We start from the raw sequence: 15,203 nt of genomic DNA on the forward strand, positions 1-15,203 counted from the left end.
TATGTACGTGCTGTATATATGTTTATTAAAGTATGGTCTCTCTCATCATCTCATCATTTGTGTGTGTGTGTACATTGGCATGTGTGTGTGTGTGCGTGTGTGTGCTGTATGTGTTTGTGTATGCATATGTGGGCGTGTGTGGGGGTGTGTGAGCTGGATGCACTTGTGTGTGTGTCCATATGTGTGTGTGTGTGTGTGTGTGTGTGTGTGTGTGTGTGTGTGAGTACATCACGTGTGTCTCATGTGCAGATGTGTTGTTTTTCCTGGGGCTCTCCTTACACTCAACACCAGAACACCTCCATCATCGCGGCATCACCATTATCATTAAATAACTCTCACTGACATCTGCCGTCACATCAACCCAAAAAAAAAGCCACTTCTCTTCTCCGCGCACGGGCGACAGTGATGGATGGCGTCCGTGACAAAAGAACCGTGATTGTTTGCGCGGCCCGTCAAGCGAAGCGGGCGCCGTGCGAGCGGGGAACGGTGACATGGCAAAAAAAAAAAAAACGCGTCGGGGAGGAGATAGGCGCGCGGCGACGCCCACAACTGTCTCCGTAAATATTTCACGGGCGCGGCGTCGTTAAAAGACGCTAATCTGCGCCAGGGCGACCCCTCGGGCGAGGGTGGGTGGGCGCCGGATGTCGGATCGCTCCTCCCTCCTTCCGCCGCCACGGCGAACGCCGGGCCCCTGGATGCGCGTCGGCAGACAGATAGAGAGTGTGTGCGTGTGTGTGTGTGTGTGTGTGTGTGTGTGTGTGTGTGCGCGTGTGGATAAATTAGAAGTGATGGTTAAAATTACCGGTGAGGGGAATGAAATTGCGTCCGAGTCGGTAAATCAGAACTATTAAACACTTTTCATTTCCCTTAAACCACTTTACTGTACCATAAAAACCTGTGGAGCCGCGTAATAAACATCTCGTCCCGCTGTAATACTGTGATAGATAATGAAATAAACGTCTTAAGGGGATTAAAAAAGGCTGGCCTTGCATATTTGTAAACAGGCACCCTGCCTCTTGTGAGGTGTGTGTGTGTGTTTGCGGTTGTGTGCGTAATTTGCAACTGTACTACACATGTCGGGGGGGGGTTCGGGTTTAGAGTTTGCCAAACGGCGGTCGCATAACGAGGGCACAGAAGAAGCAAGGGCGGATGGCGGCGGACGAGGGGAAGTCGTTCGCTCGCCAGCCCCTGCCGCGTCGGTATTTACGGTCTGGACGGGGCGCGGGCGGCTGTAAGATTTTTTAAATGGCGTTTTCCAATTACAACGGGCACTTCGCCGCAGCGGGCTGTGTTTACGTTTGGGGGTGGCGGCGGAAGGGGGGGGGGGGGGGGGGGGTTTGTCACCGGCACGGGGCATCGCTTGGCGGCGGCGTTGGCGCTCTCCTCCTGATGAGGGGGGATCGGGAGGTGTGAGGGGGGGGGTTGATTTACGCCCGTGGTAAACCCACAGCCCCCGGTGACTAATGCAGGGAGCGCTAAGAAAACAAGCGAGCGGCGAAGGCGGTGATTTCTGACCGGGCGCGCCTCGCTTTTACCACTTTGCACCCCTCTGATTTAGGAGGCGGAGCAAATTCACCCCCCCCCCCCCCACCCACCTCCACCCCGCCCCCCCATCCCCCATTCCGACTCAAACAGGCTGGCGCCTCTGCGCCTGTTTCGGCAGCGTGTAGATGGCGTGTTCGCAGGGCTGCTCAGTCGACCGTGGGTCACGTCACGTTGCGAGCGAGCTCTTGAGTGCCTGGTGCGTTTGCGTGTGTAGGAAGGAGAACGGCGGGGGTGGGGGCTGTGTGTGTGTGGGGGGGGGGGGGGGGCAAGGTACAGCTTGAGTGCAGCATCTGTGAAGCCGCTGCCTTTACATGTAAATTAACTATCTGTGTGCGCGTGGGAGGGCATGACATAAACAGCTGCTCCAGACCCGCCCGCTAAACGGGACATGGTCGGGGACCAGACGCGGCGCAGTTCAGGGGCGCTCATGTGACTTGACGTGCATTCTTGACAGCTACGGGGGCCTCTTGCCAGTGACTAGAGGTGTCGGCCTTGTGTGTTTCTACCGGTGGGAAGGGGGGGGGGGGTACAGAGGAGACACACATACACACACACTGAGTCTTCATTTCAACTATAGTGTTTAGTGTAAGTGGATAGTGTAAGAAGGGCCAATGAGGAGCCAGGCTCCCGTCTGTATATCAGACAGCCATGTAATTCCCGCCGGTCAGTAATTCCACCCCCCCCTCCCCCCAATACGGCCTGTAAAAACCTGGCCCGTCAGCCCAGCAGGCCATGATAATAACAGTCTCTCATATCCAGGGTGTCGGGGTTCCCGTAGGGGACATTACCGATTGGTGATCAGGGCGGGTGGACTCTCGTCCCCCCGTGGGACAAGGTTGCTCCTCTGGGTAATGCAGCGAGAGGACGGGGGGGGTGGAGGCCGTCAATTCTCTGGAAGATTCGGGGCACCTGGAGCAGAAAATGTTTCTCTCGCCAAAGGTCTCAAGTCGAATGTCTTGGCAGATGTGGCGTGTTTTCTGGCGTTCCGTACAGCCGCTTAAGACTAGTAATATCAGCTCGTTGACGGAAACGCTACTCTATAATGCCCTCTGTAAAATGTTTTGTCCTCTTGTTTGTAGTAGATAGCCCTGCCAAATAATATCATATATCATTTAATCGGACTGCCTCTCCGTTCATGGCGGGGTTTCGTTGCATTTGAAAGCTTTGTAGTCAACTAAATCGGATAAAGAAGCATGCTGGGGGGCCTGCAGGGGAAGATTACATTACATTACGCTCATTTAGCTGACACCAAAGTGACTTCAAATAATTGCATTTAACGTAGGAAAAGCCAATGTACTAGTACTTGCCAGGACTCACAAGTGCATCTCCTTTCTAAAACAAGTGACTAAGAGCATAATCTTGTGCTGAAGGCAAAGTACAAGATTAGCAAACTAAAAATAAAATAGATGCTTAAGAGGAAGGATCGTGGTGGTACTTCTTAAACTCTGGTGTCGGGGCCACGTCGATCGACCACAGGGACCTCGGAGTGACGGGCCAACCAGTCGCCCCGAGGTAGCAGAGCGTAGCAGCCGGGAGGGGGTATGGGGTTTGACCATGGCCTGGAGGTAGGAGGGGGCTGTTCCTTTCATTGCCCTGTAGGCTAGCGCTAGAGTTTTAAACTGGATGCGAGCTGCTACAGGGAGCCAGTGTAGGGAACAGAGAAGGGAAGTTGTGTGGGAGAACTCGGGGTGGTTGAACACCAGGCGATCAGCAGCTTTCTGGACAAGTTCCAGGGGTTTAATGGCTGACGCCTGGGCCCCAGCAAGGAGGGAGTTGCAGTAGTCCAGGCGGGAGATGACCAGGGCCTGGATCAGCACCTGCGCCGTTTCATCAGTGAGGAAAGGACGAATCCTCCTGATGTTGTATAGCATGAATCTGCAGGAGCGTGTGACGGATGTGATATGTGCGGAGAACGACGGTTGGTCGTCCAGGGTCACAGGCAGATTCCTCGCAGTCCGAGACGGCGTCACCACTGTGTCTTCAAAGGTGACGGCCAGGTCCCGGTGAGGGCAGCCCTTCCCCTGAGGTGATGTGTCGCCATCCACTCCGAGATGTCAGCCAAGCACCCAGCTATGCGTGTCTCCACTTGTGTATCAGAAGGGGGAAATGACAGGACCAGTTGGGTGTCGTCGGGATAGCAATGATAGGAGAAGCCATGCGAGCGAATGAGAGAACACAGATATCGCCTTCAATTGCTGAGACTGAAAAAAATATAAATTCTACTTTTTATGTATTTCTAACGCAATGCAATAACACGTGAAAGGACTTATTCAGCCGTGACTGGAAAGTTACCCCGCAACTTGGAAGGTAATATCCTTCCAGCGCTACAGACAGCTTCTCCCTGGGCCCCTCAGGAAGCCAGAGCAGAGAACGATCAATTGCTCTGAACGGCAGAAGCACACCGGGTCCTTTAGCTCTGTTAACGGTGTGCTCTGCAGCGCACATGGACTTCTGACTTGCCAAATGGAGTTTGTGCGGTGTGGAGAGTAGGCTGAAAAAGTGATTCACACTGTCTAGACACCAATTTAGAGAGTGCAAGGGCAGAGTTTGGCCAACTCGATGGTCTGAGTTTGGATTGGTCAACTTTTTAGTTTTGAACAAAAGTTATGGGGACCTTTTTAGACCTTTTCATTTGGTGAAAAGGTGATTTGATAAGAGAACAGAATCTTCTAACACTGAAGCGCAGTCATACGCACATTTGAGTGCGGACATGTTTGTGTGAAATCATTGGTGATTGTGTTTCCTTCTACATTATACAACGGTATAGATCCGGTCCATTGTCTCTATTGGTCAGTTTGCATTCCAGATAACCACGATATCCCCACGCTAAAATGAAATGTTCGCACATCTTTTAATATCACTCCAACTCTTATTAGTAGCCGTGGCAGTGTTCAGATCAATGTTTACAAAGATCTGCTGTAGCATTGTCGTTGCCTGGCAACGTTCCCTTTTCAGCGGAAGTATCTGCAAATGATTAACAAATAGTTCCATTAAAAAAGCATTTATTTAAAGTTCGTATTGTTTTTCTTTTTGAAATATTGACGGACAAATGTGCCAACCGTTGTATAAAAGCATTATGGATCACAATGCTTTATTATATAATGATAGGATTGAAATACAATAATATGTGTATAATTTTCAATAATGTCTCACAATTACAGCATAGTAATCATTTTACAAAGCCTTGTGGTGTTTAAAAATAAGTAAGTACTACCCCACTGAGCAAAACACATCATTACAGCCTCGCTTCTATGCTTTAGATCGCATATATCCTGGCTATGTTTAGACCAGGCACTAAATACATACATTATAATGAACACATATCTGTAAATACCAAAAATATGCCCCGGAGAAGTCCTGTAGGCTAGCCTACAATTTAATGATCTGCTCACAAGAAATTATTTCAATATTGCGTCTATGCTTGTCATAGAGCCCAGGATCATTTTGTCTATGTAAAGAGCTGCTTTAGTCTAAGCACTACATTTCACAATGCATTAACATCTGCAAATATGAATAAAGATGCACCAGAGAAGTCCCTATAGGCTACAAGATAAAACGTCGCCTGCACAGGCATCCCTCGTTGTTAAGGGTGCCCAGTATCCACTGCTGCCACTACTCAATATGACAGCTTGTTTACTCTTCACTTCCTGTCGCAGTGTCCCCACTTCAGAGCTAATGACCTTCTGTCTTCGTTTGGAGGCCGGTACTCCGTCTTTAGAATTTTGTTTGGCCATTCAAGTTCTCTGTCACCTTTCCTTCTCAATTCCTGTCTTTGACCGCGTGTGTGCGCGCGTGCGTGTGTGTGTGTGTGTGTGCGTGTGTGTGTGTGCGTGTGTGTGTGTACACGGGCCTTTACCTACGCTAAAACCCTTCCAATTTATGACACCATGGGATTCCCCATCATGAGAGCGCATGTGTGGACCCATTCTGTGGTGTAGGAACACGTCACGAATCAGACTTTTCTTAGAGCCTTTCTGAGAAATAAATATACAGTACAAAGGGAACTTAGAGGGGTGGATGAGACCCCATTGTTTTGAACAGTTTAAACATGGCCGGCCGACTCAACGATTGGACAGTTGAAGCGGAGGGAAGGGAGGGGGAAGGGGGGGAGGGGCCTACCTGTCTGCGCAGGTCGCGGGTCTTCTTGGTCATCTTGTCGATGGCGGAGTTCAACGGGTCACCTTTCTCTTTCCTGCCGGTCTGTGAGAGAGAGGGAGAGAAGACGGCGCGTTATTGACGCGCTGGCGGGAGACACACAAACACGCACATGTAGGGCAACTCTACACACACACACACACACACACACACACACACACACACACACAGCAAAGGTCTCGTCGTCGACACCGGATGTCAGAAAGTGCATCGGTGTAGTGCGTCCACTGCAATTCCAGGACGGGGAAAATGCTTTTCCTATCCTGAAGGCAGAGCTCTCAGGAGGCACCTGGACCGCTTTAACATCCTGTCAACAGCTGTATCAGTCTAATAACCAGGCGAGGCTACCGTGTTCCTCTGGAAAGGAACGCTGGGAAAAGGTGAAAAACCCCTTGAAGTAGGACCCGCAGAGAGCGCCGCGCTAATTGAACCCGAAGGGCTTTTCACCCGACGGAGCAGCTTGCACTTCAGAAGGCAGAGGAGCTGTCCTCAATCAAGGCTTGGCCATAACAAGATCTCTCTCCTCTCCTCTCCTCCTCTCTCCGTTTCCCTCTCTCTGCTCCCTTAGTATAGAGTGGTGGGAGAGAGAGAGAGAGAGAGGTGTGTGTGTGTGTGTGTGTGTGTGTGTGTGTGTGTGTGTGTGTGTGTGTGTGTGTGTGTGTGTGTGTGTGTGTGTAGGGGGGGTTAATTTCATTGAGCGGGAGGCGCAGCAACAAGATGACCCCCCGGCCGCACTCCGCTCCCCCGCTTGGTTGGCTCTCGGGCTGTTTTAGTGGGAGAGGAGTGGGCGGGGCCAGGCGGGGCCCTGTCTTCCTGTCGGAGGACGACGGCGGATCCGGGCTGCCGAGGTTTCTCCCGCCTCCCTCGGGCACCTCGCCTCCGCCAGACAGCCCAGAGCTGGTCGCACCCTGTCACCGCACCGAGCCCCGAATGACAGCAGCCCCTCACACAAACACACGCATGCACACGCGCGCTGCTGTTACAGTGTGTGTGTGTGTGTGTGTGTGTGTGTGTGTGTGTGTGTGTGTGTGTGTCTGTCTGTCTGTCTGTCTGTCTGTCTGTCTGTCTGTCTCTGTCTCTGTCTCTCTCTCTCTCTCTCTCTCTCCCTCTCCCTCTCCCTCTCCCTCTCCCTCTCCTCTCTCTCTCTCCCTCTCCTCTCTCTCTCTCCCTCTCCCTCAATCTCTCCCTCTCTCACTCTCTCACTCTCTCTCCCTCCCTCTCCTCTCTCTCCCTCTCCCTCTCTCTCTCTCTCTCTTTCTCTCTTTCTCGCTCCCTCACTCTCTCTCTCTCTCTCCCTCTCTCCCTCTCTCTCTCCCTCTCTCGCTCTCTCACTCTCTCCCTCTCCCTCTCCCTCTCCCTCTCCCTCTCCCTCTCCCTCTCCCTCTCCCTCTCCCTCTCCCTCTCCCTCTCCCTCTCTCTCTCTCTATGAAGGGGATATTTAAATAAAACATGCGTTTCAGTTTCCGTTTGCGTGCTCCCGTCATCTTGTGTATTCATATTCCAAATTAACTGCCCCGGGAATGTCGTTTGATTTGGCGGCGTGCCCTTTGTTGTGCGCTGGGCCCCAGTTTGGAAGCCTGCAACGATGAAAGGGAAGATTACCTTTTTTTGGGGGGTGGAGGTGTGGGGGGTGTGTGTGTGTGGGGGGGGGGGGTTAGGGTGATTGCCTGCCTCTTAGCCCCGCCCCCAGACTGGGGTATATTAATTCTGGTCTCCGCCGACACCCTCGTGAAGATGGGAGGGGGGGGGAATTGGCACGGAGGTGGAAATTAAATATAGACAAAGGTGTGACAGCAATTTAATATGTGTTTTTTCATTTGAAGAGCAGCCTTATGTAGAAGTGAAGTTGGGGTTTGAATCGAGGCCAAAGCCTCCCACAGCTAATGTATCCCGGTCAGTACCTGGTCCACACACGACCATATATACAACCTTAAAACCGTACGCTGATGAGAGCGGGATATCAACATACTGCAAGGGGCAAGCGGTCAAAAGAGATATACGATGACATCATATCGCCATACCCCATCACCCTCTTGCCTTCTGCGTCAACATCATCTCACTCCGGCCGCATAACCGGCGTCCTAACCGCGCGTGACGTCATGGCGGCGAGCGGGCACTAGACGGCGGCGGCTAACCTATCAGTGACGAGCCGCTCCGCGCAGAGAGAGACAGACCGCCGCTTCGCCGCTCGGTGAATAATACATAGATCCAGAAATGGACGGGGGAGTGGGTGTGAGGGGGAGGAGACGCATGAATGAAGGGCGAGGAGCCTGTTCACCTTCTTCACCTCGCTGTCGACGGGGCCGGGAACCGAAAGCAGAGGCTTCCCATCCGTCCGCGGCGTTATCCTGATTCAGATCCCTTTGTTTTCCTCGGCCCCCGGTCTCCGCGGCGACGCTCTCCGTGCGCGTTTATTGCCGTCCGCCCATAAACCGTATTGTTTCCCATTAGCGCCGAAATTGCCTCCCATCACAAACGGGGAGGGGGGCCGGGGCGACGCCTACCCCCCCTCCCCCTCCCCCAGATAGTTCCCCTTTCCGCCCTCCTTCGGCGACGACGCTCGATCGGAACGGCCCATCTGTCCGCGGGGTTCAATTAGTCTCTCGGCCTGAGTGTTGAACTCTGGGTAATGTAGTTGAACCCGTCCGGTGTTCCCAAAGGAACAAGTCCTTTTTTTTCGTCTTTTTTTTTTATGCAAGGATACAATCGTACTCACACACAAAAAAACAGCGATCGCACACACTGCTGCTCATTCGCTTCTACGTCAACCGGATGGATGAAAGTAGGCTGGATAAGTGGAGGTCCACTACCAGGGGGCAAGCTGTCTATGCGGGGGCGCTGAACATGCGTCTGGAGGGAGCTGGGGTCTCTCTCGGCAGTGTGTGTGTGTGTGTGTGTGTACACATGTGACCGGGGTCGGCCGTGCGAAAGTGCCGCTCCACGAAGGAACCGCCAGCCGTAAAACAGATGTGATCCTCATTCCGTGTAATGTACTGCCGACTTGCCCTTGGCAGCAAGGATTATTCCTTCATATAGATGTTATAGCTGTGTGTGCGTGCGTACGTATGGGTTATGTGCGTGTGTGCGTGTGTGCAGTGGTAATAGTAATAATAATTTGTTTGCACTGGAGCAATGCACCAAGCCAGGAGGAGAGACTCGCCCTGCTTCATAATCTAGAGAGATAAGCCTGGGCAAGGCGCCCGTATTTAACAAGGCAAACCCAGCCGGCACACCGGCCGGCAGGCAGGCAGGTGTGTGTGTGTGTGTGTGTGCGTGCGAAGGAGGTGGGAGTATATTCCGCCATGTTTGCGCTCGGCTTCCTCGCTCCGAGGGGTCTGAACGAGGAGAGCGTCTTCGCTAACTTCTCCCTCCCGAGATAAGTGAAGGAAGGAGGGCAGGAGAAGAAGGTGGCTTTCCTCAGGGCGCACACACACACACACACACACACACACACACACACACACGCCGTAGCGCAGGACACGACAACATTAGTCATCGGGCTGCCTGGAGAGCCACATGCTAATGTGTCATTTAAGCGCCGGAGGGAGCCTCAGGATTAAAGATGCTCGCTGCCGAAAATAAAAAAAAGTGGGCAGAGTAGACGGATCTGAGCCCGGATCACCTGCTCAGCCCTCGCTCCTGTGACTTAGACGTACGACTCTGGGCTCGAGACGAGCCGGGTGGGGGGGGGGAGGAGGCTGAGGTTCTAGAAACACTCTCCCGGACAAAGATTAAACCTAGATTCTCCACCGTAGGTGTTTTATAGTCCTGGACTAGGGGCGGGGCTTAACGTCTGCCCTGGAAACCGCCCGTTCGACCGGCGGCTCTGTCGTTAAACACCCAACAACCCAGCAACAACAACAACAACAACAACAACAACAACATGCTTGCTTGGCCCCTGCTCCCCCGCTAGAATAGCCATTATCGCTCAAATATGCAGCATATTTCAAAGCATAATAATCAATAAGGTCAACCCGGCTGTATCCCTGGGCTTTTCTGTGTGTGTGTGTGTGTGTGTGCGCGCGTGGCTGCGTGTGTTTGCATATTCACATGTACCGCACCCCAGTGGGGACACCGCATCAGCGAAACATCTCCTGATTGGCTTATTACTGGAACGCCGCCTAATGGAATATGCATGTTGGGCTTTGGTGGCGTACGGCGTCCTCAGTGGTGCTTTTCTGTCTGAGGGTTGAACATTCATCATTTGTGCTTTTTTCCCCCCAGTGAATTTTGCTCATTCATTATCTAGCCTGCGTGTGTGTTTGCGCTCAGGAGACTCGCGCTATAGGCTGGCAGACGGCGTGTGCAGGCGGCGCACGCCGGCGGAACAGTTCGGCGGCCCTGTGGGGCTCGGCTCGGCTTAGCCCCGCCCCCCAGACAACCCTCCCCCAGCCACCACCTCCTCCTCCCTCCCTCAAATTAATCCTGCTACGGGGGCGCACTCCAACGCAAACATCTTCCACTGAAGTCTGCAAAACTATAATAGTGGAGAGAGAGAGAGAGGAGAGAGCAGAATGGAGGAGAGGGAGCAGAGAGGAACGGATGGAAAAACGGTACGCCCACGGGGGGGGGGTCAGAGGACCCGAGATGAAAAGAGGAGGGGGGATTTCTTTCTTTTTCTCTCCACAAAAGCGCGTCCCGTCCCTCTAGAGATCAATGTGTTAAATGATATCAATTCCGGCTCCCTGTCAATTCAATTAAGAGGGAACGAGTTGCGCAATTAGTGTCCGGCGGTTACACACTGGCTTCAGAGAGGAGGAGGAGGAGGAGGAGGGCGGGGAGTAGAAGGAGGAGGAGAAACTGCGACCATGTTGGATACCAGCAGATAATGGCTTGCCAGATCCTCATTAAGATAAGTGGCGCTCCCCTACCGTCCCACTGGAACCCGGGATGAGCCGATCTGATGGGCTCTCATTAGTCGGGAGCAAGCAGCTATCGGCCGTCTTGATTACAGGACAGAGACGGTGAGAAACACACACTCCGCTGTCTCTGGACGTGGAGAGATGGGGCCAAAACGAGAGAGGGAGAGAGGGAGGGGGGGGAAGGGGTTGGGGGGGGGGGGGGGGTTATGTAACGCATACCTTTTTCTGACTTAATTTCTCTCGCGCGGCAAATCGACCGCGTTGAAAAGTCCGGCTGATTATTTGCGTGTGGCTGCGTTCCGTATCAGACGGACGTAGGGAGCAGATCTAGGAGTGTGTGTGTGCGCGCGCGCGTGCGTGTGTGCGCGTGTGTGTATGTGCGTGTGTGTGTGTGAGGTCAAAGGTGAGCGAGGAAGAGAACATCCAGTGAAAGGATCGGTTGAATGACCTCCTGGATTCCACCTCTTATCAGCGGCCAGTCCTCTCCCCTGGCCGGTGTGCTCCTGAGGGAATACGCTACAAGCACCTACGCCCCCGGGAAGAAAAAAAAAGTCTTCAAAAGCGAAAAGCCCCGGCCCTCAAAAACAACCTGTCACCCCACTCCGCCTCTGAGTATAAATCTTCTGACAGCCCGGCCGCGATGCCTATTCTTATTTCATGAGCCATCTCTGTAACAGTAATGCCAACCGGCTGGCTAGGCTAGGCTAGCCCACGGCGACGCACGGACACGGGTGTAAATATTGAAAGCATGGAGGAGGAGAACGTGCGCGCGCGCGTGTGTGTGTGTGTGTGTGTGTGTGTGTGGATCAAGAGTAGTGGGCCGGAGGCCGGTGTCCAGGGGGGATAGGAGGGAGGAGGGGGAGAAAGGAGGGATGAGGATAGGATGAGTACGCCTGGTAATCACGGCTAGAACAACGACGCAGCAGCAGCAGCTGAGCCTGCAGACGACCTGCACTGAATGGCAAGCAGCTAGGAGGGGGGGGGGGGGAGGCTGAGAGTAGGTTAGAGATGGTGGGAGGAAGGATGGAGGAGAGAGAGGGAGAGAGGTGGAGGAGGAGGGGGGGGCGAGGGGAGGGGCGGCGAGAGAGCACGCGGGGGCGAGGGAGAGAGAGAGAGAGAGAGAGAGGGGGACGGGAGAGGGCCCCGACGCCGTCGACGCACTGTTTCACTGAAGGGCCTCGAGACGCCTATTTATCAAACGCGACGCGCGGCTATTTTTGGCACCGATCCGTGCCTGTGTGTGCCGTGTGTGCGTGCGTGTGTGTGTGTGTGTGATGGAACTAGCGCTATACAGGGCTACAATGTACAGACAAGACAAAAAACTGGGGGAAAAAACAAAACAATGATGGCCACATGAAGAATTCCTGTGTACAGAACACACCAGCAGCAGTAGCATCGCATCCATTCTATAAGGTTCTGGAAGGACACACTAGTGTATGTGGCAGAAACATGCCCGTTTCGTTACGCACACACACGCACACACACGCACACACGCGCACACACGCGCACACACACGCGCACGCGCACACACACACACACACACACACACACACACACACACACACAGTGAACAGTCAATCCCTTTAAGGGACTCAATAGTATAGGGCGTAATCCCATATCGTCGTATCCTTCTCTTCTGCCCAGTCTGCTGTGTTCAGGCATTGAGGGATTTGTAGTTCGGTGCCCCCTGGGGCTCATGGGAGATATCAGTCCTCCCTTATTAGAGTGTCACCTACAGATGACCCCCCCTCCCACCACAGGCACGGATGAGCCATGTTAGATCCAGAGCCAGTCAAGTTCAATTTTGGATTAAAAAAAAAGTGTGTGTGCTTTTATTGACTTTGGATAAAAGCACACACACACGCGCACGCTTGGTGACGCGCAGTTTCAAAGTGCTAATACGCGCTCGTTCTCCACTAAGCCACTTCAGGTCAACGACCGAGTCTTTGTCTGACCCTCCAACTCCAGACACGGTCCCCTCCCCACACCTCCACCTCCAGACACGGTCCCCTCCCCACACCTCCACCTCCAGACACGGTCCCCTCCCCCCACCTCCACCTCCAGACACGGTCCCCTCCCCCCACCTCCACCTCCAGACACAATCCCCTCCCCACACCTCCACCTCCAGACACGGTCCCCTCCCCACACCTCCACCTCCAGACAGGGTCCCCTCCCCACACCTGCACCTCCAGACAGGGTCCCCTCCCCCCACCTCCACCTCCAGACACGGTCCCCTCCCCACACCTCCACCTCCAGACAGGGTCCCCTCCCCCAACCCCCACCTCCAGACACGGTCCCCTCCCCACACCTCCACCTCCAGACACGGTCCCCTCCCCACACCTCCACCTCCAGACAGGGTCCCCTCCCCCCACCTCCACCTCCAGACACGGTCCCCTCCCCACACCTCCACCTCCAGACACGGTCCCCTCCCCACACCTCCACCTCCAGACAGGGTCCCCTCCCCCCACCTCCACCTCCAGACACGGTCCCCTCCCCACACCTCCACCTCCAGACACGGTCCCCTCCCCACACCTCCACCTCCAGACAGGGTCCCCTCCCCACACCTCCACCTCCAGACAGGGTCCCCTCCCCACACCTCCACCTCCAGACAGGGTCCCCTCCCCACACCTCCACCTCCAGACACGGTCCCCTCCCCACACCTCCACCTCCAGACACGGTCCCCTCCCCACACCTCCACCTCCAGACACGGCCCCCTCCCCACACCTTCACCTCCAGACACGGTCCCCTCCCCACACCCGCACCTGCACTTGGTTGGTGTCTCCTAATACATTGCTCACTGTCGCCCGGTCCGCCTCCTCCTCTCACCGGGGCCAGTTCCAGGTGACCGCCCCCCTCCCGAACCCCCATTGAGTGATACTGCACTTAGGGCCCAGTGGGATTAAAACTCAGGAAGTTGGCACCGGATCCCCTGCAGAGAATTGATATCGCACTTTTTCAGCCTGTTCTTCCTAGTGGCAACTTATGTGTGTGTGTGTGTGTGTGTGTGTGTGCGTATTGCTCTCACACTTTGCCTCTCGGCGATGGAAATGTCTGCGGCCCCCCTGGTTTGTGGAGTGTGCGCCACGAGGCGAGGTGTTGGCAGGAAGCTGCTACTGTACGCTGCAGAGCGCTTTCAAACGTTTCCCAGAGGGACACAGACATACACATGCACACACACGCACACACACACACACACACAGAGAGAAACGCACGCACACTCCCTGACAAGCAACCTAAACGTTCTGGAACGCCCCGCTGGGTGTGTGAAACGGTGGCACGCTGTTTCCATACAACTAGCAGGGGGTTTCGTGACTCGCTGTACAGCGACAGACGACAGACCCCTGCTTCGACTGGGGGAACGATAAGCGGCTCTTTTGAAAGCCGGGGTGTAGCCGTGACTCAACCTGCGTGTTGTTGTTTTTGTCCCCGGCGCGCTGACGGTGGCGTGGGCCGGCGCCGGTCACGGACCAGGGAGGAGAGAGGGAGGAAAGAGGGAGGAGAGAGGGAGGAAAGGGAACGCACCGCCACGGCTTGGGAACTCAACCAACCCCCTCCCCCCCTTCGGGGACAGGGCACGCAGGGTGGTGTGGCCAGGCACGCCGGAAAACACACAGGGCGGCGTGGCGGCGTTCCCCGGCGGCGGCGTCTCCGAGAAGGTCAGTAGACGGCGTGGGCTTTCTTTCGCGTGCGTTCCCCCGCACTCTTTCATATGAGCCGTGTGCGTCTCGGTCGTTTCGACGCAGCGTAGGAAGCGTCTCGCAGCCTCAGCTGTAGACAGACCTGTGTGGGTATTGTGCGATTCTGAGGTGGGCGCGTGTTGAGTTTCAATGCCGTTTGCAACGCGCCGATTGAAGCGATCCATTCTAACAGATCGGATCCGAGGGACAGACATAATCACGGCGTCGCCTTGAAAGCGCCAAAGCAGTCAAAAGCCAGATGTGAAGAGCCGTCAATTATCCACGACTAAAGCCTCGTCCTTTCACAAGGCGGGGAGAAACGGAACGCGCATTCTTCATCCGTGGACGCCGCCATTAGCTGGCTGTCTCCGTCGACACCGCCACTCTTTCCAGGGAAATCAGGATCCAAGGACAACGAAGCCAGCGGGAGAGGGATGGATACTGTGATTACCGCAGACGTGAATAGGCTTGAACGGGAACCAGGGCTTCGTCAGGGGTGGTTGGGGGCTGGGGGGGGGGGACCCCATATTGTCAGCTGCCCTGGCTGGCAAACGGCCTCCGAGCAGCAGGCTAGGGCCATCTGGAGAGCCCAGAGGTGCTCCCTGCGCCCGCTTCACTTTCCGGGCCTCTGACACGGGTCGCGGCTCCTCTCAGAAATATACCGTCTTAATTATCTTAGCTACCCCGCCGGGACCGTGCTAGCCAATCAGGGAGGAGGAGCGGCCGACGCAGACAAGCTTTCACAGAGGGGTCGCCGGCGCCGGCGGCTGACGCTAGCGGCGGTGGAGGCTGCGCAGCACGGTGAACAGACACAGAGCAAGATGGAGGGACCTGGCGCCGTGTCAATAATGCTAATTCGGCAGAACCGCTGAGGTGTGGAGCTCAGACGGAGGGAGTCGGGAACTCTTCGCGGCTGGCTGGCGTCGGAGACAACAGAGAGCAGTTGTGTCCCGCTCCCCGTGGA

The 15,203-nt window shown here is 54.9% G+C and overlaps 1 protein-coding gene across 3 annotated transcripts in view; it reads right to left on the reverse strand.

Moving 5' to 3' along the window:
• The window catches only part of ctnna2 (catenin (cadherin-associated protein), alpha 2), a gene marked incomplete at both ends in the record, with an annotated part of 330,311 nt that overhangs the window by 74,563 nt on the left and 240,545 nt on the right, over nt 1-15,203 (reverse strand). For all 3 annotated transcript variants that reach the window (XM_084454220.1, XM_084454221.1, XM_084454219.1), the window contains one exon: nt 5,665-5,745. In XM_084454220.1, coding sequence (XP_084310346.1) covers nt 5,665-5,745 — 81 coding nt within the window. The remainder of the gene's footprint in view (nt 1-5,664; nt 5,746-15,203) is intronic.

The sequence above is a fragment of the Borostomias antarcticus genome (assembly GCF_949987555.1).
Source record: "Borostomias antarcticus genome assembly, chromosome: 20".
NCBI classification, from domain to species: Eukaryota; Metazoa; Chordata; class Actinopteri; order Stomiiformes; family Stomiidae; genus Borostomias; species Borostomias antarcticus.